General features: G+C 45.2%; 1 protein-coding gene across 1 annotated transcript in view; it reads left to right on the top strand.

Moving 5' to 3' along the window:
• lpar1 (lysophosphatidic acid receptor 1) overlaps positions 1 to 25,544 on the top strand; it is a 113,267-nt gene that overhangs the window by 58,510 nt on the left and 29,213 nt on the right. Inside the window, exon 2 of the mRNA XM_041885242.2 lies at positions 3,015 to 3,776. Coding sequence (XP_041741176.1) covers positions 3,035 to 3,776 — 742 coding nt within the window. The 5' untranslated portion in view covers positions 3,015 to 3,034. The remainder of the gene's footprint in view (positions 1 to 3,014; positions 3,777 to 25,544) is intronic.

The following is a 25,544-nucleotide window of genomic DNA, read 5'->3' as shown; positions in this document are numbered from 1 at the left end:
ACACTGGGAGAGGCCCGGGACCTCACTACACTGGTCATACAGGGAGAGGACCGGGACCTCACTACACCGGACACACTGGGAGAGGACCGGGACCTCACTACACCGGACACACTGAGAGGGCCGGGACCTCACTACACCGGACACACTGGGAGAGGACCGGGACCTCACTACACCAGACACACTGGGAGAGGACCGGGACCTCACTACACCGGTCATACAGGGAGAGGACCGGGACCTCACTACACCGGATACACTGGGAGAGGACCGGGACCTCACTACACCGGACACACTGGGAGAGGACCGGGACCTCACTACACCGGACACACTGGGAGAGGACCGGGACCTCACTACACCGGACACACTGGGAGAGGACCGGGACCTCACTACACCGGACACACTGGGAGAGGACCGGGACCTCACTACACCGACCACACTGGGAGAGGCCCGGGACCTCACTACACTGGTCATACAGGGAGAGGACCGGGACCTCACTACACCAGACACACTGGGAGAGGACCTCACTACACCAGACACACTGGGAGAGGACCGGGACCTCACTACACCGGACACACTGGGAGAGGACCGGGACCTCACTACACCGGACACACTGGGAGAGGACCGGGACCTCACTACACCGGACACACTGGGAGAGGACCGGGACCTCACTACACCAGACACACTGGGAGAGGACCGGGACCTCACTACACCGGACACACTGAGAGGGCCGGGACCTCACTACACCGGACACAATGGGAGAGGACCGGGACCTCACTACACCGGTCATACAGGGAGAGGACCGGGACCTCACTACACCGGATACACTGGGAGAGGACCGGGACCTCACTACACCGGACACACTGGGAGAGGACCGGGACCTCACTACACCGGACACACTGGGAGAGGACCGGGACCTCACTACACCGGACACAATGGGAGAGGACCGGGACCTCACTACACTGGACACACTGGGAGAGGACCGGGACCTCACTACACCGAACACACTGGGAGAGGCCCGGGACCTCACTACACTGGTCATACAGGGAGAGGTCCGGGACCTCACTACACCAGACACACTGGGAGAGGACCTCACTACACCAGACACACTGGGAGAGGACCGGGACCTCACTACACCGAACACACTGGGAGAGGCCCGGGACCTCACTACATCGGACACACTGGGAGAGGACCGGGACCTCACTACAACGACACACTGGGAGAGGACCGGGACCTCACTACACCGGACACACTGGGAGAGGACCGGGACCTCACTACACCGGACACACTGGGAGAGGACCGGGACCTCACTACACCAGACACACTGGGAGAGGACCGGGACCTCACTACACCGGACACACTGGGAGAGGACCGGGACCTCACTACACCGGACACACTGGGAGAGGCCCGGGACCTCACTACACCGGACACACACTATGTTTGTGTAGCATGTGCGTGTGTGTGTCAGTCAGTGTGTGTGTTTGTTGTGTATTTGTCAGTGTGTGTGTTTGTTGTGTATTTGTACTCTGTGTGTGTGTCAGTCAGTGTGTGTGTTTGTTGTGTATTTGTACTCTGTGTGTGTGTCAGTCAGTGTGTGTGTTTGTTGTGTATTTGTACTTTGTGTGTGTGTCAGTCAGTGTGTGTGTTTGTTGTGTATTTGTACTCTGTGTGTGTCAGTCAGTGTGTGTGTTTTTCAAGCAGTCTATTGCTCTGCCACTGTGCTCTGCAGGCTGGTTTCCTCTACTGGGTTGTAAAGCAGGAAAACTCATAAAAACAGCCCAGATGTAAAAGTCATGTTTTCAAGACAGCTGCATGGTTAATACAACCCAGGGAGATATCGGACAGTCACTAGACTAGGTTGTACTAAACGCCCAAGTCTCTTTGCAGTGTTTTATCATTTGTGACACGTGCACAATGTCTGTTGTGTCCTCATGATCCCAATCACCTCTTGCCGTATATGGAGTAATCGGTCATGACTTAGCGATGGATCATTTGTTTTATATGTGGCATTTAGAAGGAATTGCACTATTAATGCTGGAATAGGCTTATACTGTTCATGTACACTACCAGTCAAAAGTTTGGACACACCTACTCATTCAAGGGTTTTCTTTATTTTTACTATTTTCTACATTGTAGAATAATAGTGAAGACATCAAAACTATGAAATGACACATATGGGATTTTGTATTAACCATATGTATTATTTCATAGTTTTGATGTCTTCACTATTATTTTACAATGTAGAAAATAGTAAAAATAAAGAAAAAGCCTTGAATGAGGAGGTGTGTCCAAACTTTTGACTGGTACTGTATGTCCTGTATTTTTTGTACTGAGGCAGTATTCAGACTACCGTTTATCCTGAGGCAGTATTCAAGCTACAGTTTGTCCTGAGGCAGTTTTCAGACAACAGTTTGTCCTCATGCAATATTCAGACTACAGTTTGTCCTGAGGCAGTATTCAGACTGCAGTTTGAACAGGGCAGCACAGCTGGCCCTTAAATGTACACGGAGAGCTAACATGAATAATATGCAAGTAAATCTCTCATGGCTCAAAGTGGAGGAGAGATTGACTTCATCACTACTTGTTTTTGTAAGAGGTGTTGACAAGCTGAATGCCCCGAGGTGTCTGTTTAAACGACTAGTGCACAGCTCAGACACCCATCCATACCCCACAAGACATGCCACCAGAGGTCTCTTCACAGTCCCCAAGTCCAGAACAGACTATGGGAGGCGCACAGTACTACATAGAGCCATGACTACATGGAACTCTATTCCACATCAGGTAACTGAGGCAAGCAGTAGAATCAGATTTAAAAAAACAGATAAAAATACACCTTATAAAACAGTGAGGACTGTGAAGAGACACACACACAGGCACAGACACACAGACACATGATAAGACACGCACTCTATACACACGTACACATGGATGTTATATTTTAGCTATGTGGTAGTAGAGTAGTGGCCTGAGGGAACACACCCTGCTGTGACTCCCTCTAACCCCCGTCTCCTCTCCTCTAGACCCCCCCTAGGAAGCCTCCATGATGGAAGAGGAACAGTGCTACTACAATGAGACCATTGCCTTCTTCTACAACCGCAGTGGAAAGTACCTGGCTACAGAGTGGAATACCGTCAGTAAGCTGGTGATGGGGCTGGGCATCACAGTATGTATCTTCATCATGCTGGCTAACCTGCTGGTCATGGTGGCCATCTACGTCAACCGCCGCTTCCACTTCCCCATTTACTACCTGATGGCCAACTTGGCCGCCGCCGACTTCTTTGCAGGGCTGGCGTACTTCTACCTGATGTTCAACACGGGACCGAACACGCGGCGCCTCACGGTCTCCACGTGGCTGCTCCGACAGGGTCTCATCGACACGTCCCTCACGGCGTCCGTGTGTAACCTCCTCGCCATCGCCATCGAGCGCCACATCACCGTGTTCCGCATGCAGCTGCACACGCGCATGTCCAACCGGCGTGTCGTCGTGGTGATAGTGGTCATCTGGACCATGTCTATCGTCATGGGAGCCATCCCGTCGGTGGGGTGGAACTGTATCTGTGACATCAGCACGTGTTCTAGCATGGCGCCGCTCTACTGTAACTCCTACCTGGTGTTCTGGGCCGTGTTCAACCTGGTCACCTTCCTGGTCATGGTGGTGCTGTACGCTCACATCTTTATGTACGTGAGGCAGAGGACCATGAGGATGAGCAGACACAGCTCCGGACCACGTAGGAACAGAGACACCATGATGAGCCTGCTGAAGACTGTCGTCATCGTATTGGGTAAGAACCTCGACCACCTTCACAACATACACTATATACAGTGAGGGAAAAAAATATTTGATCCCCTGCTGATTTTGTACGTTTGCCCACTGACAAAGACATGATCAGTCTATAATTTTAATGGTAGGTTTATTTGACTGTGAGAGACAGAATAACAACAAAAAAATCCATAAAAACGAATGTCAAAAATGTTATAAATTGATTTGCATTTTAATGAGGGAATTAAGTATTTGACCCCTCTGCAAAACATGACTTAGTACTTGGTGGTAAAACCCTTGCTGGCAATCACAGAGGTCAGACGTTTCTTGTAGTTGGCCACCAGGTTTGCACACATCTCAGGAGGGATTTTTGTCCCACTCCTCTTTGCAGATCTTCTCCAAGTCATTAAGGTTTCGAGGCTGACGTTTGGAAACTCAAACCTTCAGCTCCCTCCACAAATTTTCTATGGGATTAAGTTCTGGAGACTGGCTAGGCCACTCCAGGACCTTAATGTGCTTCTTATTGAGCCACTCCTTTGTTGCCTTGGCTGTGTGTTTTGGGTCATTGTCATGCTGGAATACCCATCCACGACCCATTTTCAATGCCCTGGCTGAGGGAAGGAGGTTCTCACCCAAGATTTGACGGTACATGGCCCCGTCCAACGTCCCTTTGATGCAGTGAAGTTGTCCTGTCCCCTTAGCAGAAAAACACCCCCAAAGCATAATGTTTCCACCTCCATGTCTGACGGTGGGGATGGTGTTCTTGGGGTCATAGGCAGCATTTCTCCTCATCTTAACATGGCGAGTTGAGTTGATGCCAAAGAGCTCCATTTTGGTCTCATCTGACCATAAAACTTTCACCCAGTTCTCCTCTGAATCATTCAGATGTTCATTGGCAAACTTCAGACGGGCCTGTATATGTGCTTTCTTGAGCAGGGGGACCTTGCGGGCGCTGCATGATTTCAGTCCTTCACGGCTTGGCGTAGTCTGTTACCAATTGTTTTCTTGGTGACTCTAGTCTCAGCTGCCTTAAGATCGTTGACAAGATCCTCCCGTGTAGTTCTGGGCTGATTCCTCACCGTTCTCATGATCATTGCAACTCCACGAGGTGAGATCTTGCATGGAGCCCCAGGCCGAGGGAGATTGACAGTTATTTTGTGTTTCTTCCATTTGCGAATAATTGCACCAACTGTTGTCACCTTCTCACCAAGCTGCTTGGCGATGGTCTTGTAGCCCATTCCAGCCTTGTGTAGGTCTACAATCTTGTCCCTGACATCCTTGGAGAGCTCTTTGGTCTTGGCCATGGTGGAAAGTTTTGAATCTGATTGATTGATTGCTTCTGTGGACAGTTGTCTTTTATACAGGTAACAAGCTGAGATTAGGAGCACTCCCTTTAAGAGTGTGCTCCTAATCTCAGCTCATTACCTGTATAAAAGACAACTGGGAGTCAGAAATCTTTCTGATTGAGAGGGGGTCAAATACTTATTTCCCTCATTAAAATGCAAATCAATTCATAACATGTTTGACATGCGTTTTTCTGGATTTTTGTTGTTGTTATTCTGTCTCTCACTGTTCAAATAAACCTACCATTAAAATTATAGACTGATCATTTCTTTGTCAGTGGGCAAACGTACAAAATCAGCAGGGGATCAAATACTTTTTTCCCTCACTGTGTGTTAAATACGGGTACTGGGTAGGTTAGGATTAGGACCACGTAGGAACAGAGACACCATGATGAGCCTGCTGAAGACTGTAAGATCCACTGGGCCAAAAGGGTCCATATCAGGGGATGTCTTTACATGACATGTTTTTGATATTCTAGAGAATACAGACAATATCCAATTGATATATTTCCCAGTATCCCGACATTCTGAATCCAGATGTGTCTTTTTTAGACCTCTGTGATATTGGGTATCTCTGAGTATCACACATGGCCGGATGTGGACTCATTCAATATCCTGAGATATGTGACATCATCCTATTTTCTCTCTTCATGTTGACAAATACTGACTGTATACGTCGCATATCTGGGTTTTTCTCAGCACATTCAAAATAGGAAGCTATATTAATTATAGATATGCTACTCTTGGCTGAGGTACATATCCGGAAATGTAATGCTTTTTGATATGCTGAAAATATGGACGATTTCTGATGCATTTCTGAGTTTTCAGCACATGCTCAATAATCGGACAAATATAAAATCCAATTAATTATTTCAGACACTATAGTTGTTGTATTCCCTCTGCATAAAGGCTCGCCAAACCGCCAGCTAAACGCACTGTAACTGGTAGCTTAGTAACAACAATCATGCATTTTCTTTCATTTTTTAATTTGGGCACCACAATGAGTGTGTAAATGGTGTGTAAATGGCTTTACTCAAAGCAAGTGGCATGTCATTGGTAAAGATTGAAAAAATGAAGGTGCCTAGACAGCTGCCCTGGGAAATTCCTGATTCTGCCTAAATTATGTTGGAGAAGCTTCCATTAAAGAACACATTTACATTTACATTTTCGTCATTTAGCAGACGCTCTTATCCAGAGTGACTTACAAATTGGTGCATTCACCTTCTGATAACCAGTGGGATAACCACTTTACAATAGTTTTTGGGGGCAAGGGGGGTAGGAGGATTACTTTATCCTATCCCAGGTATTCCTTAAAGAGGTGGGGTTTCAAGTGTCTCCGGAAGGTGGTGAGTGACTCCACTGTCCTGGCGTCGTGAGGGAGCTTGTTCCACCATTGGGGTGCCAGAGCAGCAAACAGTTTTGACTGGGCTGAGCGGGAACTGTGCTTCCGCAGAGGTAGTGGAGCCAGCAGGCCAGAGGTGGATGAACTGACTGATCAGAGCCTGAAGGTACGGAGGTGCCGTTCCCCTCACAGCTCCATAGGCAAGCACCATGGTCTTGTAGCAGATGCGAGCTTCAACTGGAAGCCAGTGGGAGAACTTGGGAAGGTTGAACACCAGATGGGCTGCGGCATTCTGGATGAGTTGTAGGGGTTTAATGGCACAGGCAGGGAGCCCAGCCAACAGCGAGTTGCAGGAATCCAGACGGGAGATGACAAGTGCCTGGATTAGGACCTGTGCCGCTTCCTGTGTAAGGCAGGGTCGTACTCTCTGAATGTTGTAGAGCATGAACCTACAGGATCGGGTCACCGCCATGATGTTAGCGGAGAATGATAGGGTGTTGTCCAGGGTCACACCAAGGCTCTTCGCACTCTGGGAGGAGGACACAACGGAGTTGTCAACCATGATGACGAGATCATGGAACGAGCAGTCCTTCCCCGGGAGGAAGAGCAGCTCCGTCTTGCCGAGGTTCAGCTTGAGGTGGTGATCCGACATCCACACTGATATGTCTGCCAGACATGCAGAGATGCGATTCGCCACCTGGTTATCAGAAGGGGGAAAGGAGAAGATTAGTTGTGTGTCGTCTGCGTAGCAATGATAGGAGAGGCCATGTGAGGATATGACAGAGCCAAGTGACTTGGTGTATAGCGAGAATAGGAGAGGGCCTAGACCTGAGCCCTGGGGGACACCAGTGGTGAGAGCACGTGGTGCGAAGACAGATTCTCGCCACGCCACTTGGTAGGAGCGACCGGTCAGGTAGGACGCAATCCAAGAGTGAGCCGCGACGGAGATGCCCAACTCGGAGAGGGTGGAGAGGAGGATCTGGTTCACAGTATTAAAGGCAGCAGACAGATCTAGAAGGACAAGAGCAGAGGAGAGAGAGTTAGCTTTAGCAGTGCGAAGAGCCTCCGTGACACAGAGAAGAGCAGTCTCAGTTGAATGACCAGTCTTGAAACCTGACTGGCTTGGATCAAGAAGGTCATTCTGAGAGAGATAGCAAGAGAGTTGGCTAAAGACGGCACACTCAAGAGTTTTGGAGAGAAAAGAAAGAAGGGATACTGGTCTGTAGTTGTTGACATCAGAGGGATCGAGTGTTGGTTTTTTGAGAAGGGGTGCAACTCTCGCTCTCTTGAAGACGGAAGGGACATAGCCTGCGGTCAAGGATGAGTTGATGAGCGAGGTGAGGTAAGGGAGAAGGTCACCGGAGATGGTCTGGAGAAGAGAGGAGGGGATAGGGTCAAGCGGGCAGGTTGTTGGGCGGCCGGCCGTCACAAGTCGCAAGATTTCATCTGGAGAGAGAGGGGAGAAATAAGTCAAAGCATAGGGTAGGGCAGTGTGAGCAGGACCAGCAATGTCATTTGACTTAACAAACGAGGATCGGATGTCGTCAAGCTTCTTTTCAAAATGGTTGACGAAGTCATCCACAGAGAGGGAGGGGGGGGAGGGGGAGGGGGAGGAGGATTCAGCAGGGAGGAGAATGTGGCAAAGAGCTTCCTAGGGTTAGAGGCAGATGCTTGGAATTTAGAGTGGTAGAAAGTGGCTTTAACAGCAGAAACAGATGAAGAAAATGTAGAGAGGAGGGAGTGAAAAGATGCCATGTCCGCAGGGAGTCTAGTTTTTCTCCATTTCCGCTCGGCTGCCTGGAGCCCTATTCTGTGAGCTCGCAATGAGTCGTCAATCCACGGAGCAGGAGGGGAGGACCGAGCCGGCCGGGAGGATAGGGGACATAGAGAGTCAAAGGATGCAGAAAGGGAGGAGAGGAGGGTTGAGGAGGCAGAATCAGGAGATTGGAGGGAGAAGGATTGAGCAGAGGGAAGAGATGATAGGATGGAAGAGGAGAGAGTAGCGGGAGAGAGAGAGCGAAGGTTGCGACGGTGCATTACCATCTGAGTAGGGGCAGAGTGAGTAGTGTTGGAGGAGAGCGAGAGAGAAAAGGATACAAAGTAGTGGTCAGAGACTTGGAGTTGAGTTGCAGTGAGATTAGTAGAAGAACAGCATCTACTAAAGATGAGGTCAAACGTATTGCCTGCCTTGTGAGTAGGGGGGGACGGTGAGAGGGTGAGGTCAAAAGAGGAGAGGAGTGGAAAGAAGGAGGCAGAGAGAAATTAGTCAAAGGTAGACGTAGGGAGGTTGAAGTCACCCAGAACTGTGAGGGGTGAGCCATCCTCAGGAAAGGAACTTATCAAGGCGTCAAGCTCATTGATGAACTCTCCAAGGGAACCTGGAGGGCGATAGATGACAAGCATGTTAAGCTTGAATGGGCTAGTGACTGTGACAGCATGGAATTCAAATGAGATAGACAGTGGGTCAGGGGAAAAAGAGAGAATGTCCACTTGGGAGAGATGAGGATTCCTGTGCCACCACCCCGCTGACCAGATGCTCTCGGGGTATGCGAGAACACGTGGTCAGACGAGGAGAGAGCAGTAGGAGTAGCAGTGTTTTCAGTGGTAATCCATGTTTCCATCAATGCCAAGAAGTTGAGGGACTGGAGGGTAGCATAGGCTGAGATGAACTCTGCCTTGTTGGCCGCAGAACGGCAGTTCCAGAGGCTGCCTGAGACCTGGGTCGTGCGTGCAGGGACCACCAGGTTAGAGAGGCAGCAGCCACGCGGTGTGAGGCATTTGTATAGCCTGTGCGGAGAGGAGAGAACAGGGATAGACAGAGGCATAGTTGACAGGCTACAGAAAATGGCTTCAATAATGCAAAGGAGATCGGAATGAAATGAACTAAACATCTGGGAAAGCGAGAGAGCGGGGCCTCCCTCACTTACGTTTCACTGAAACACCCAAATATAACTCTCCCAAATTCCACCTCAGAAACTAGAATTGTTGTAAACTACAGCGGTTCAATGTTTTCTAGGAATAGACTAACTTAGTTTATTCAGCTAGCTAACTTGGTACAGTATTCTTCTGTGAAAACTGTCCAGGGCACCTAGTCATATGACGCCACAGCCAGCTAGCATGCCGGCCTCCAACAACACGGTTTAGCACCAATACTCGGCCACAACAAACCACCAGTGTGTCAACACGCCAAGCAGATCATTTGTGTCCGTGTCTAACGTTGTGGGTTAGTCTCGACAGCTTGAGCGAGTCCGTCGTCAACTTATTCAGCCAGTTAGTTAGCTAGAATAGTTAGCATACTAGCTAGCCATTGCTTTCTGCCAACGAAGAAACCCGTTCTCCCACGGCATTAACACACAGAGAGAGCCAAGCTAACGTTAACTAGTCACCCATGTCCCGAATTCCCTTGAACGACTCTGGCTACCAGTAATTAAAAACAAAACACAAATGTAGGTTATGACTTACCCCTAGCAGCTACTGTTAGCTAGCCAAGTGCAAAGCTAGCCACTGAATTGACTAAGCCAGTTCGCGTCTGTTCGCTACGTCGTTCCAGCTATTGTTTACTAGTAGCTATCCAGGTAGCAACAAGCTAGCTAAATTTCAAGCACAGTAGCCACTTACTACCTAACGTTAACGGTTCAGACAATGAGGTTAGAAAACAGCTGAATGGTAGGCAATTATTGTATGTAATTATTGTAGGCAGCCAGCTGGCGTAATTACAGGCACTCTCAGGCGTGAAACAACTATACCGTTGCTAATAGTTGCCAGTAGCTACCCGCCAGCTAGTCCAGGTAGTGGGTTAGCTAGCTAGCTTCGTGCTTCACCGGGCTCAGCCGAATACAATACAATACAATACTAAACTGCAATAATTACATACAACAATCCACGATACCTACCTACAATACCTAACTACAATCTAAATACATAGTTTAAGCTTTACTCGACAAAGCCCAAACTATGTATAAAGCCAAGCTTACCCCACGACCTCACCCGACAACCTCCTCCTGCTCTCGCCTCTGATTACGGCCACAAAGTCCCTTGTTTCCGAGGGAACAAACAACATCTCTGAAGCAACCCGGAGGTCTCCTTTGCCTGCGTGGCCGTGATGGGAGCAGAGTGTCCAGATGTGGAACAGGGGGCTCAGACCGTGGCAGTGGGCTGCCCCTCTGGGGCCCAGGGGATGAAGGCAGGGAGATGGGGGACAAGGATAAGGGAACAGGGAATAGAATCCGTGGCTCTGGGGAACCACGCGGTGACTGGGTGAGAGGGCTGTCTGGAGCCTTGTCTGTGGTGCCTGGGGGTGGGTGCTTAGAGAATGTCATTGCCAGAGAGGGTAATTGTGGGGGTCCCTGGGGTTCTGTATGGTTAGCCAACCTGTCCCGGTGCAGTGCCCCCTGGGAGAAAGCTACACCCGGTACACAACCTCCCCTAACCTCTCCAGGAAGCTGCAGGGCCCCACCAAGTGGCTGTCCAACTTGGGGCATCTGCTTGTCTTTCTCAGGGGGCTGTAGACCCAGACCAGCTCGGGGTAAGTAATAACTTACCCCTAGCAGCTACTGTTAGCTAGCCAAGTGCAAAGCTAGCCACTGAATCGATTCGGCCAGTTCGCGTCTGTTAGCTAGGTCGTTCCAGCTATTGTTTAGTAGCTACAAGCATTCAAATTAATTGTGTAGGTTCGATACTTGTTTGCTAAGAGTAGCCACTTCGCCCCTGTAGTCTTCTGCAGGCAAACAGTTGCTACATTGAAAGTCTGGAATAAAGCAAAATAAAGGCTAGCTAAGATAGCTGGGCTTCCGTGTCTCTCTAATTTTCTTTATTTTTACTATTTTCTACATTGTAGAATAATAGTGAAGACATAAAAACTATGAAATAACACATATGGAATCATGTAGTAACCAAAAAAGTGTTAAACAAATAAAATATATTTTATATTTGAGATTCTTCAAATAGCCACCCTTTGCCTTGATGCCAGCTTTGCACACTCTTGGCATTCTCTCAACCAGCTTCATGAGTTAGTCACCTGGAATGCATTTCAATTAACAGGTTTGCCTTCTTAAAAGTTAATTTGTGGAATTTATTTAATTATTAATGCATTTCAGCCAATCAGTTGTGTTGTGACAAGGTAGAGGGGGTATACAGAAGATAGCCCTATTTGGTAAAAGACCAAGTCCATATTATGGCTAGAACAGCTCAAATAACCAAAGAGAAACGACAGTACATCATTACTTTAAGACATGAAGGTCAGTCAATACGAAACATTTCAAGAACTTTGAAAGTTTCTTCAAGTGCAGTCGCAAAGACCATCAAGCGCTATGATGAAACTGGCTCTCATGAGGACCACCACAGGAATGGAAGACCCAGTGTTACCTCTGCTGCAGAGGATAAGTTCATTAGAGTTACCAGCCTCAGAAATTGCAGCCCAACAGTGTTGCCTTGATAACAGCTTTGTACACTCTTGGCATTCTCTTAACCATCTTCATGAGGAATGCTTTTGCAACAGTCTTGAAGGAGTTCCCACATATGCTGAGCACTTGTTGACTGCCTTTCCTTCACTCTGCGGTCCAACTCATCTCAAACCATCTCATTGGGTTGAGGTCGGGTGATTGTGGAGGCCAGGTCATATGATGCAGCACTCCAACACTCTCCTTGGTCAAATAGCCCTTACACAGCCTGGAGGTGTGTTTTGGGTCATTGTCCTGTTGAAAAATAAATGATAGTCCCACTAAGCACAAAGCAGGTAAGATGGCATATCGCTGCAGAATACTGTGGTAACCATGCTGGTTAAGTGTGCCTTAAATTCTAAATAAATCACTGACAGTGTCACCAGCAAAGCACCCCCACACCATCACACCTCCTCCTCCATGCTTCACAGTGGGAACCACACATGTACAGATCATCCGTTCACCTACTCTGCGTCTCACAAAGACACGGCAGTTGGAACCACAAATCTCAAATTTGGACTCATCAGACCAAAGGACAGATTTCCACTGGTATAATGTCCATTGCTCGTGTTTCTTGGCCCAAGCAGGTTTCTACTTCTTATTGGTGTCCTTTAGTAGTGGTTTCTTTGCAGCAATTCGACCATGAAGGCCTGATTCACACAGTCTCCTCTGAACAGTTGATGTTGAGATGTGTCTGTTACTTGAACTCTGTGAAGCATTTATTTGGGCTGCAATTTGAGGTGCGGTTAACTCTAATGAACTTATCTTCTGCAGCAGAGGTAACTCTGGGTCTTCCTTTCCTGTGGCGGTCCTCATGAGAGCCAGTTTCAACATAGCGCTTGATGGTTTTTGCGACTGCACTTGAATTCTTGAAATGTTCCGTATTGACTGACCTTCATGTCTTAAAGTAATGATGGAATGTCATTTCTCTTTCCTTATTTGAGCTGTTCTAGCCATAATATGGACTTGGTCTTTTACCAAATAGGGCTATCTTCTGTATAGCACCCCTACCTTGTCACAACACAACTGATTGGCTGAAACGCATTAAGAAGGAAAGAAATTCCACAAATTAACTTTTAAGAAGGCACACCTGTTAATTGAAATGCATTCCAGGTAACTACCTCATGAAGCTGGTTGAGCGAATGCTAAGACTGTGCAAAGCTGTCATCAAGGCAAAGGGTGGCTACTTTGAAGGATCTCAAATATAAAATATATTTTGATTTGTTTAACAATTTTATGGTTAATACATGATTCCATATGTGTTATTTCATAGTTTTGATGTCTTCACCATTATTCTACACTGTAGAAAATAGTAAAAATAAAGAAAAACCCTGGAATGAGTAGGTGTGTTCAAACTTTTGAGTGGTACTGTATGTGTACACTGCCGTTCAAAAGTTTGGGGTCACTTAGAAATGTCCTTGTTTTCGAAAGAAAATCATTTTTTTTGTCCATTAAAATAACATCAAATTGATCAGAAATACAGTGTAGACATTGTTAATGTTGTAAATGGCTATTGTAGCTGGAAACAGCTGATTTTTTATGGAATATCTACATAGGCGTACATAGGCCCATTATCAGCAACCATCAGTCCTGTGTTCCAATGGCACGTTGTGTTTGCTAATCCAAGTTTATCATTTAAAAAGGCTAATTGATTATTAGAAAACCCTTTTGCAATTATGTTAGCACAGCTGATAACTGTTGTGCTGTTTAAAGTAGCAATAAATCTGGCCTTCTTGAGACTAGTTGAGTATCTGCAGCATCAGCAATTGTGGGTTCGGTTACAGGCTCAAAATGGCCAGAAACAAATAACATTCTTCTGAAACTCGTGAGTCTATTCTTGTTCTGAGAAATGAAGGCTATTCCATGCGAGAAATTAGCAAGAAACTGAAGATCTCGTACAACGCTGTGTACTACTCCCTTCACAGAACAACGCAAACTGGCTCTAACCAGAATAGAAAGAGGAGTGGGAGGCCTGGTACAACCTGGTATTAAAACTGATTTTTGGGGGGTATGTATAATTTGATTTACACAACATGCCTACCACTTTGTAGATGCAAAATATTTTTTATTGTGAAACAAGCAAGAAATAAGACAAAAAAACAGAATACTTGAGCGTGCATAACTATTCACCCCCCCAAAGTCAATACTTTGTAGAGCCACCTTTTGCACAATTACAGCTGCAAGTCTCTTGGGGTATGTCTCTATAAGCTTGGCACATCTAGCCACTGGGATTTTGGCCCATTCTTCAAGGCAAAACTGCTCCAGCTCCTTCAAGTTGGATGGGTTCCGCTGGTGTACAGCAATCTTTAGGTCATACCACATATTCTCAACTGGATTGAGGACTGGGCTTTGACTAGGCCGTTCCAAGACATTTAAATGTTTCCTCTTAAACCACTCGAGTCTTTCACGTGCCTTTTTGCAAACTCCAGGCGTGCTGTGCTTCTGTCTTGCCACTCTCCCATGAAGCCCGGTTTGGTGAAGTGCTGTAGAGACTGTTGTCCTTCTAGTAGGTTCTCCCATCTCAGCCAAGGAACTCTGTTGTTCTGTAAGAGTTGTCATTGGCTTCTAGGTCACCTTCCTGACCAAGTTTCTTCTTGCCCGGCTGCTTAGTTTGGTCGGACAACCAGCTCTAGGCAGAGTCTGGATAGTTCCATATGTTTTTCAATTTCCCAATGATGGAGACCACTGTGCTCTTGGAAACTTTCAACACTCTAGACATAGTTTTATACCCTTCCCCAGATATATGCCTCATCACAATTCTATCTCAGAGATCTACAGACAGTTCCTTGGACTTCATGGTATAGTTTCTGCTCTGACATTAACTGTCACCTGAGGGACCTTACATAGAGATTCTTTTTTTTAAAATCCATTTTGAATTCAGGCTGTAACACAACAAAATGTGGAATAAGTCATGGAGTATGAATACTTTCTGAAGGCAGTGTAGGCAACAACCAGCTGATTGTCAAGTCAATAAGATAGTTATGAAGGACAGCTAGGCTAAGGTTACTTCTCCTCTGCTAGATAGCTAGCCAACTAAAGCTAACACACAATCACATCAAGCAGCTGAAATGATAGCTAGGCTAAGGTTACTTCTCATTTTCCTAGCTAGCTAGCCAACTAAAGCTAACACACAATCACATCAAGCAGCTGAAATGACAGCTAGGCTAAGGTTACTTCTCATTTTGCTAGCTAGCTAGCCAACTAAAGCTAACACACAATCACATCAAGCAACTGAAATGACAGTATTTTATTTTTAAAACAGAAGTAGCAGAGATGTGCTTCGAAAATAGCAATTTGGATTAAAGGTGAAATTCACCCAGAACCAGTTCTGGGCCCTTTATAACACTTGCCTGGCTGTTTGTCAGTACCCCAGGCAGTTTCTAGGTCCATTGTTTGAGTATTTAGATTTCAGTATTTTTATATAAAAATTATCACTTTCCAAAAATGACCTAAAATGCATTTTAAAAAAGGTGTATATATTGTTACATACAGTGGCTTGTGAAAGTATTCACCCCCCTTGGCATTTTTCCTATTTTGTTGCCTTACAACCTGGAATTAAAATTGAATTTTTGGGGGTTTGTATCATTTGATTTACACAACATGCTACCACTTTGAAGATGCAACATATTCTTTATTGTGAAACAAACAAGAAATAAGACAGAAAAACAGAAAACTTGAGTGTGCATAACTATTCACCCCCCCAAAGTCAATACTTTGTAGAACCACATTTTGCAGAAATTACAGCTGCAAGTCTCTTGGGGTATGTCTCTATAAGCTTGGCACATCTAGCCACTGGGATGTTTGCCCATTCTTCAAGGCAAAACTGCTCTAGCTCCTTCAAGTTGGATGGGTTCCGCTGGGCTTTGACTAGGCCATTCCTAGACGTTTCCCCTTAATCCACTCGAGTGTTGCTTTAGTGGTATGCTTAGGTTCATTGTCCTGCTGGAAGGTGAACCTCCGTCCCAGCCTCAAATCTCTGGAAGACTGAAACAGGTTTCCCTCAAGAATTTCCTGTATTTAGCGCCATCCATCATTCCTTCAATACTGACCAGTTTCCCAGTCCCTGCCGATGAAAAACATCCCCACAGCATGATGCTGCCACCACCATGCTTCACTGTGGGGATGGTGTTCTCGGGGTGATGAGAGGTTTTGGGTTTGCGCCAGACATAGCATTTTCCTTGATGGCCAAAAAGATCAATTTTAGTCTCATCTGACCAGAGTACCTTCTTCCATATGTTTGGGAAGTCTCCCACATGCCTTTTGGCGAACACCAAACGTGTTTGCTTCTTTTTTTCTTTAAGCAATGGCTTTTTTCTGGCCACTCTTCCGTAAAGCCCAGCTCTGTGGATCGTATGGCTTAAAGTGGTCCTATGGACAGATACTCCAATCTTCGCTGTGGAGCTTTGCAGCTCCTTCAGGGTTATCTTTGGTCTCTTTGTTGCCTCTCTGATTAATGCCCTCCTTGCCTGGTCCTTGAGTTTTGGTGGGCGGCCCTCTCTTGGCAGGTTTGTTGTGGTGCCATATTCTTTCCATTTTTTAATAATGGATTTAATGGTGCTCCGTGGGATGTTCAAAGTTTCGGATATATTTTTATAATCCAACCCTGATCTGTACTTTTCCACAACTTTGTCCCTGACCTGTTTGGAGAGCTCCTTGGTCTTCATGGTGCCGCTTGCTTGGTGGTGCCCCTTGCTTAGTGGGGCCTTTCAGAACAGGTGTATATATACTGCGATCATGTGACAGATCATGTGACACTTAGATTGCATACAGGTGGACTATATTTAACTAATTATGTGACTTCTGAAGGTAATTGGTTGCACCAGATCTTATTTAGGGGCTTCATAGCAAATGGGGTGAATACATATGCACGTACCATTTTTCCGTTATTTATTTTTTAGAATTTTTTGAAACAGGTAATTTTTTTCATTTCACTTCACCAATTTGGACTATTTTGTGTATGTCATTTACATGAAATCCAAATAAAAATCCAGTTAAATTACAGGTTGTAATGCAACAAAATAGGAAAAATGGGGAGATGGGGGATGAATACTTTTGCAAGGCATTGTATATCTGCATTATTTGTGAGTTGTATGTACTCTAACCAAAAAACTGCCTGCTGCGACACTAATTAGTGATCTCTTGGACTTTCTGACTTCTTCTTGAACTGAAGAGTCTAATCATTGTTCAAAGGGGATTAGTGGTCAAGTGAGGCTGTTTTTCTTCCTCTTCTGTGTGTGTTTCATCTAGGTAGGAGATTATTCGTAGAAAAGCCAGACTGGCAATTACAAGCAACATGTTGTTCTCTACTACCACTATTGACTTTACACTTCTTACACTGTTTGGTAATATACATTCTTGTTTATGTAGACCCAGATTGTGAAGTGCACGTCCCATACATTCTATTTCTATGGCGCGGATCCACTCGTTCTAGACGATGTTTACCTAGCCAGCATGTCATGTTGAATCAACTCCCTGTAAATAGCCTCCCTACTGTTATTTTTCTTTTTTCTTTAAAGAATTTTGTTTTAAACAGACTGAGACCTGGATCTCTTTTACGGCTGTGCCCTGTGTAAACATTTCAAACATACAAAACAAAAACACAATTCAACAGAAACAATCACAGACAACATATTGATCCTCTATAACATTTTTTAAATGGGCAAGGGACACCAGAGTGTCTAACTTAAGTTGGATCTGCAGTTTGTTCCATAAATAAGGTGCAAAGGAACTGAAGGCAGTCCTACCCAACTCTGTGGAGACCACAGGAGTCTCTAATGTAATCCACATCTGTGATCTGGTTTTACAATTATTATATCTAGTGGAATTTAATGATGATATATATGGAGGTAGTTTTAAAAGAAGTGCTTTATAAATAAACAAGAGAGCATGTTGCTCTCGCTCGCCTCACAGATAGAGAGGCCCAACCCACATGTTGATATAGGAAACAGTGATGAGTTTTGTAACTATCACCCGTGATAAACCTGAGTGCACAATGGTAAATAGCATCCAGTGGTTTTAATGTGTTTGCCGATGCATGCATATAGATAATATCACCATAATCTAAAACGGACATAAAAGTAGCCTGCACAATTTGTTTTCTATTTACGGAGGACAGACAAGCCCTGTTTCTGTAAAGGAACCTTGTCTTGAATTTGAGCTTTTTTCCCAGTAACATGTTTTTTTAAAAAGAAAGCCTATCATCTAACCATACCCCTAAGTATTTATATTGTCAGACTACTTGACCCTTTCCTCTTGGCCAGCCCCCTTTTCTCTTGGTCAGCCCACAAATGGAACAACTCAGCCTCAGTATACTCCTGCTCAAACCGATATGGCACAACAGTACCATTCTGAAAATAAAGCAGGCCTTCAATTTCTTCTTCGTTCTCTATCTGACATTCTTTACTCCCGACCTAGGTCCCGAATCAAGGCATGCATTAATCTACTTCCTGGATTTCAATAACAAAATAAGAAAATACATTGATAAAAAAAAAAAAAAAATTAGCCTAATGAAATAAGTTAGCTGAAAGATTTTACAGAGAAAGTCATTACAAGGACTATTGCGATCACGGGAGGTCAGAGGGTGTGTTTGGGAGGTATTCATGACGTTGCATGGGGTTGCTATGGGGAAGGCGGGGGTAGAATCAGCTTATTACCTAAATCTAAATAATCAAGCAATGGACATAGAAACTGTCTGGGGTACTGACAAACAGCCAGGCAAGTGTTATAAAGGGCCCAGGAGTGGTTTAGGGTGATTTTCCCCTTTAAATTTGAAGATGTTTGCCTTTCCGTGCCTTGTAGCCTACTACTAAATATGGTGCAAATGTATGCTCAGATAATGTGAAGAAGCAAGATGATTTTCTGAGCCTGAACAGGTAAAATCATTTGGGCGCTGGATATTGGTCAGATTTAGCTCATTTTGATCAGACATCAGAGGATGAATATTACTGCCGTCAACACTACTGGTATACAAATGAATGTGGACACCCCTTCAAATGAGTGGAATCAGCAATTTCAGCCACACCAGTGGTGTATAAAATGGAGCACACAGCCATGCAATCTCCATAGACAAATATTGGCAGTAGAAGGGCCTTACTGAAGTCAGTTTGTCAAATTTCTGCCCTGCTAGAGCTGCCCCGGTCAACTGTAAGTGCTGTTATTGTGAAGTGGAAATGTCTAGGAGCAACAACGGCTCAGCCGCGAAGTGGTAGGCCACACAAGCTCACAGAACGGGACCGAGTGCTGAAGGGCGTAAAAAACGTCTGTCATCGGTTGGAACACTCACTACCGAATTCCAAACTGCCTCTGGAAGTAATGTCAGCACAAGAACTGTTCGTCGGGAGCTTCATGAAATGGGTTTCCATGGCTGAGCAGCTGCACACAAGCCTAAGATCAACATGCGCAATGCCAAGGTTCGGCCCTGACTGGTGTAAAGCTCCGCACCATTGGACTCTGGGGCAGTGGAAGAGCGTTCTATGGAGTGATGAATCGCGCTTCACCATCTGGCAGTCCGACAGGCGAATCTGGGTTTGGCGGATGCCAGGAGAACGCTACCTGCCTGAATGCATAGTGCCAACTGTAAAGTTTGCTGGAGGAGGAATAATGGTCTGGGGCTGTTTTCATGGTTCGGGCTAGGACCCTTAGTTGCAGTGAACGGAAATCTTAGCGCTACAGCATATAATGACATTGTAGACGACGTGGTCCTCTGTAGCTCAATTGGTAGAGCATGGCGCTTGTAACGCCAGGGTAGTGGGTTCGATCCCCGGGACCACCCAAACGTAAAAATGTATGCACGCATGACTATAAGTCATTTTGGATAAAAGCGTCTGCTAAATGGTATATTATTATTGTTATACTGGAGGCACAACAAAGAGACCAAAGCTCCACAGCGGAGATTAGAGTATCTGTCCATGGGACCACTTTAAGCCGTACACTCCACAGAGCTGGGCTTTACAGAAGAGTGGCCAGAAAAAAGCCATTGCTTAAAGAAAAAAATTTACAAACACGTTTGGTGTTCACCAAAAGCCTTGTGGGAGACTCCCCAAACATATGGAAGAAGGTACTCTGGTCAGATAAGACTAAAATCGAGCTTTTTGGCCATCAAGGAAAACGCTAGGTCTGGCGCAAACCCAACACCTCTCATCACCCCGAGAACACCATCCCCACAGTGAAGCATGGTGGTGGCAGCATCATGCTGTGGGGATGTTTTTCATCAGCAGGGACTGGGAAACTGGTCAGAATTGAAGGAATGATAGATGGCGCTAAATGCAGGGAAATTCTTGAGTGAAACCTGTTTCAGTCTTCCAGAGATTTGAGACTGGGACGGAGGTTCACTTTCCAGCAGGACAATGACCCTAAGCATACTGCTAAAGCAACACTTGAGTGGTTTAAGGGGAAACATTTAAATGTCTTGGAATGGCCTAGTCAAAGCCCAGACCTCAGTCCAATTGAGAATCTGTGGTACTACTTAATGATTGCTGTACACCAGCGGAACCCAACTAACTTGAAGGAGCTGGAGCAGTTTTGCCTTGAAGAATGGGCCAAAATCCCAGTGGCTAGATGTGCCAAGCTTATAGAGACATACCCCAAGAGACTTGCAGCTGCAATTGCTGCAAAAGGTGGCTCTACAAAGTATTGTCTTTTGGGGGGGTGAATAGTTATGCACGCTCAAGTTTTCATTTTTTGGGGTATTGTTTCTTGCTTGTTTCACAATAAAAAATATTTTGCATCTACAAAGTGGTAGGCATGTTGTGTAAATCATATTATACAAACCCTCCAAAAATCTAGAGTCTAGATATAATCTAGATTTAGCTATTTGATTTTGAATTTTAAGATACTTTTTAAATACTTTTTTCCCTTACTGTATATGATATAACAACGAACAGCAGTCTCATATACAGTGGGGGAAAAAAGTATTTAGTCAGCCACCAATTGTGCAAGTCTCCCACTTAAAAAGATGAGAGAGGCCTGTAATTTTCATCATAGGTACACGTCAACTATGACAGACAAAATGAGAAGAAAAAAAATCCAGAAAATCACATTGTAGGATTTGTAATGAATTTATTGGCAAATTATGGTGGAAAATAAGTATTTGGTCAATAACAAAAGTTTCTCAATACTTTGTTTTATACCCTTTGTTGGCAATGACACAGGTCAAACGTTTTCTGTAAGTCTTCACAAGGTTTTCACACACTGTTGCTGGTATTTTGGCCCATTCCTCCATGCAGATCTCCTCTAGAGCAGTGATGTTTTGGGCAACACGGACTTTCAACTCCCTCCAAATATTTTCTATGGGGTTGAGATCTGGAGACTGGCTAGGCCACTCCAGGACCTTGAAATGCTTCTTACGAAGCCACTCCTTCGTTGCCCGGGCGGTGTGTTTGGGATCATTGTCATGCTGAAAGACCCAGCCACGTTTCATCTTCAATGCCCTTGCTGATCCCTCCAAAATTTCACTCAAAATCTCACGATACATGGCCCCATTCATTCTTTCCTTTACACGAATCAGTCGTCCTGGTCCCTTTGCAGAAAAACAGCCCCAAAGCATGATGTTTCCACCCCCATGCTTCACAGTAGGTATGGTGTTCTTTGGATGCAACTCAGCATTCTTTGTCCTCCAAACACGACGAGTTGAGTTTTTACCAAAAAGTTATATTTTGGTTTCATCTTACCATATGACATTCTCCCAATCCTCTTCTGGATCATCCAAATGCACTCTAGCAAACTTCAGACGGGCCTGGACATGTACTGGCTTAAGCAGGGGGACACGTCTTGCACTGCAGGATTTGAGTCCCTGGCGGCGTAGTGTGTTGCTGATGGTAGGCTTTGTTACTTTGGTCCCAGCTCTCTGCAGGTCATTCACTAGGTCCCCCCCGTGTGGTTCTGGGATTTTTGCTCACCGTTCTTGTGATCATTTTGACCCCACGGGGTGAGATCTTGCATGGAGCCCCAGATCGAGGGAGATTATCAGTGGTCTTGTATGTCTTCCATTTCCTAATAATTGCTCCCACAGTTGATTTCTTCAAACCAAGCTGCTTACCTATTGCAGATTCAGTCTTCCCAGCCTGGTGCAGGTCTACAATTTTGTTTCTGGTGTCCTTTGACAGCTCTTTGGTCTTGGCCATAGTGGAGTTTGGAGTGTGACTGTTTGAGGTTGTGGACAGGTGTCTTTTATACTGATAACAAGTTCAAACAGGTGCCATTAATACAGGTAACGAGTGGAGGACAGAGGAGCCTCTTAAAGAAGAAGTTACAGGTCTGTGAGAGCCAGAAATCTTGCTTGTTTGTAGGTGACCAAATACTTATTTTCCACCATAATTTGCAAATAAATTCATTAAAAATCCTACAATGTGATTTTCTGGATTTTTTTTCCTCAATTTGTCTGTCATAGCTGACGTGTACCTATGATGAAAATTACAGGCCTCTCTCATCTTTTTAAGTGGCAGAACTTGCACAATTGGTGGCTGACTAAATACTTTTCCCCCACTGTATGTAATGAAAGAAAGGTAGTGTTTGATGTCACATGATTTTTTGTCAGTTCTGTGAAGACTCCCAGTATGAGAAATGATTAATAGGTTTTGATTCAACTCCTGAATTATATTGAATGCATCGATGTTCCCCCTTTATATCTTAACGTAATGACATGAAAACAAATGGCTAATTATTATGAATGACTTTGTAACAGCTCCAAACAGTTGTCCACTACAAGAAATGCTCATTGGTACCCTAGTTTATAGAAAGACCCATCACCAAAACTGTGTTGCGCTTTAGTTAACTGCTATAGAGAAAGGCTCTGGGGACTTTTGTTAAAATCAGGTTCATCTTCTTTACCCGAGTGACAACCACTATGGTGATTCCCACTATGGTGATTCCCACTATGGTGATTCCTTTCACTTCTCAAGTCCTGCCGTCAGATATTAGAAAACCCACATTAAACTATACTCCACACTGTAGTATCCTCGATCGTGTAGTGCTTACTTTAGAGCTTTTAGAACAATTGGACTGCTAGCTACGTCGATGCTGTCCTTGGGGACTGCTAGCTACGTCGATGCTGTCCTTGGGGACTCTAGCTACGTCGATGCTGTCCTTGGGGACTGCTAGCTACGTCGATGCTGTCCTTGGGGACTCTAGCTACGTCGATGCTGTCCTTGGGGACTGCTAGCTACGTCGATGCTGTCCTTGGGGACTCTAGCTACGTCGATGCTGTCCCTTTGGGGACTGCTAGCTACGTCGATGCTGTCCTTGGGGACTCTAGCTACGTCGATGCTGTCCTTGGGGACTGCTAGCTACGTCGATGCTGTCCTTGGGGACTGCTAGCTACGTCGATGCTGTCCTTGGGGACTCTAGCTACGTCGATGCTGTCCTTGGGGACTCTAGCTACGTCGATGCTGTCCTTGGGGACTGCTAGCTACGTCGATGCTGTTCTTGGGGACTCTAGCTATGTCGATGCTGTCCTTGGGGACTGCTAGCTACGTCGATGCTGTCCTTGGGGACTGCTAGCTACGTCGATGCTGTCCTTGGGGACTGCTAGCTACGTCGATGCTGTCCTTGGGGACTGCTAGCTACCTCGATGCTGTCCTTGGGGACTGCCAGCTACGTCGATGCTGTCCTTGGGGACTGCTAGCTACGTCGATGCTGTTTTGATTTGAACGTCCTTGGGGAGCTCATGCCGGGGATTTCCTCTGAGGTTTCCCCTCGATCGTGTAGCGTTTACTTTCGATTTTTTGTAGGATACTGTATAATCCCTTGATTGACTGATGCTATTTGACTATGTAAAAACACATGACAAAAATCTGGATACAATGCATTTAGAAATTTGTTGAGAATAACAAAATAATGTGTAAAATGTATTTCCATTGTGGTCCTAGTTCAAACAGTTTAACATGTATTTCCATTGTGGTCCTAGTTCAAACAGTTTATAACATGTATTTCCATTGTGGTCCTAGTTCAAACAGCTTAACATGTATTTCCATTGTGGTCCTAGTTCAAACAGTTTAACATGTATTTCCATTGTGGTCCTAGTTCAAACAGTTTAAAATGTATTTCCATTGTGGTTAAAACATTATACAGGTACATGTTACACATTTACAGCTATCCCATATGAAAAAAATACTATACTATGGTCTAAATACTGTAGATTTACTGGATATATAGTATAGTATTCACTATAGTGTTTTTGCGGACTTTAATGTATAGTATATCGTAGTAACAACAGCCGACTAGGGTTAAAATGGCTCAACTACCAGACCACACCAGTTTCTGTTTAATGAGGGGAACACCTCAACCAGAACACAGGTTGGTGACAGGCCACCTATTGAGTTGGGTCAACAGTTCTGAGCTATGCAACGGACCAGATAACACCTTAGCAAAATATTCATGTATTACAATGTATTACAATTGAAACATCTAAATGTTAGACAGGTTCTGGGCCCGTTAAAGCAAAACAGTGGCAGATTTAAAGAACAATATAAGTTTATTAAAGATTAAGGGATTAGGTTTGCTTGACACAGACATTACCACCAAAATGACTTCGATCCCTTACTTCCACCAAATAGCTTTCTGAAATACAACCGTGTTTCAGATATTCAGCTGACCAAGATCACACGATGACCAAAAACAGTGACAAACAAACAATACTGTACTTCTGATGGTATTAAATAAATAACAGTTAACAATATATCTTTTAGATAATACAAATTCGTTTAGAAAAAAAGCCAGTCCCCTTATTGGAGGGCGCTGCCTGGACCTCAAACCAGCAAAGCCTCTCCAAACCAACCAACTGAAAACAACATTTAATTATTGCAGTGGCTTTACATAATGAACATCTGGAATATTATCACATGAATAAACTCAATGATGGTCAAACTCAACACATACCATTGCACCCTCCGCTGCAACTTGCCCCCCCCCTTCCCCCCTCCTCCCGCTTCTCCTTCACACAAATTCAGACAGCTGATGTTCTGAAAGAGCTGCAAAATCTGGACCCCCACAAATCATCTGGGCTAGACAATCTGGACCCTTTCTTTCTAAAACTAGCCGCCGAAATTGTCGCAACCCCTATTACCAGCCTGTTCAACCTCTCTTTCGTAACGTCTGAGATCCCCAGAGATTGGAAAGCTGCCGCGGTCATCCCCCTCTTCAAAGGGGGTGACACTCTAGATCCAAACTGTTACAGACCTATATCCATCCTGCCCTGCCTTTCGAAAGTATTTGAAAGCCAAGTTAACAAACAGATCACCGACCATTTCGAATCCCACTGTACCTTCTCCGCTATGCAATCCGGTTTCCGAGCTGGTCACGGGTGCACTTCAGCCACGCTCAAGGTCGTAAACGATATTATAACCGCGATTGATAATAGACAGTACTGTGCAGCCGTCTTCATCGACCTGGCCAAGGCTTTTGACTCTGTCAACCACTGCATTCTTATTGGCAGACTAAATAGCCTTGGTTTCTCAAATGACTGCCTCGCCTGGTTCACCAACTACTTCTCAGATAGAGTTCAATGTGTCAAATCGGAGGGCCTGTTGTCTGGACCTATGGCAGTCTCTATGGGGTGCCACAAGGTTCAAATCTCGGGCCGACTCTTTTCTCTGTGTATATCAATGATGTCGCTCTTGCTGCTGGTGACTCTCAGATCCACCTCTACGCAGACGACACCATTTTGTATACAT

Source organism: Coregonus clupeaformis, chromosome 9, assembly GCF_020615455.1.
Source record: "Coregonus clupeaformis isolate EN_2021a chromosome 9, ASM2061545v1, whole genome shotgun sequence".
In the NCBI taxonomy this organism is placed as follows: domain Eukaryota; kingdom Metazoa; phylum Chordata; class Actinopteri; order Salmoniformes; family Salmonidae; genus Coregonus; species Coregonus clupeaformis.
This window is presented reverse-complemented; position numbering and strand designations above follow the sequence as displayed.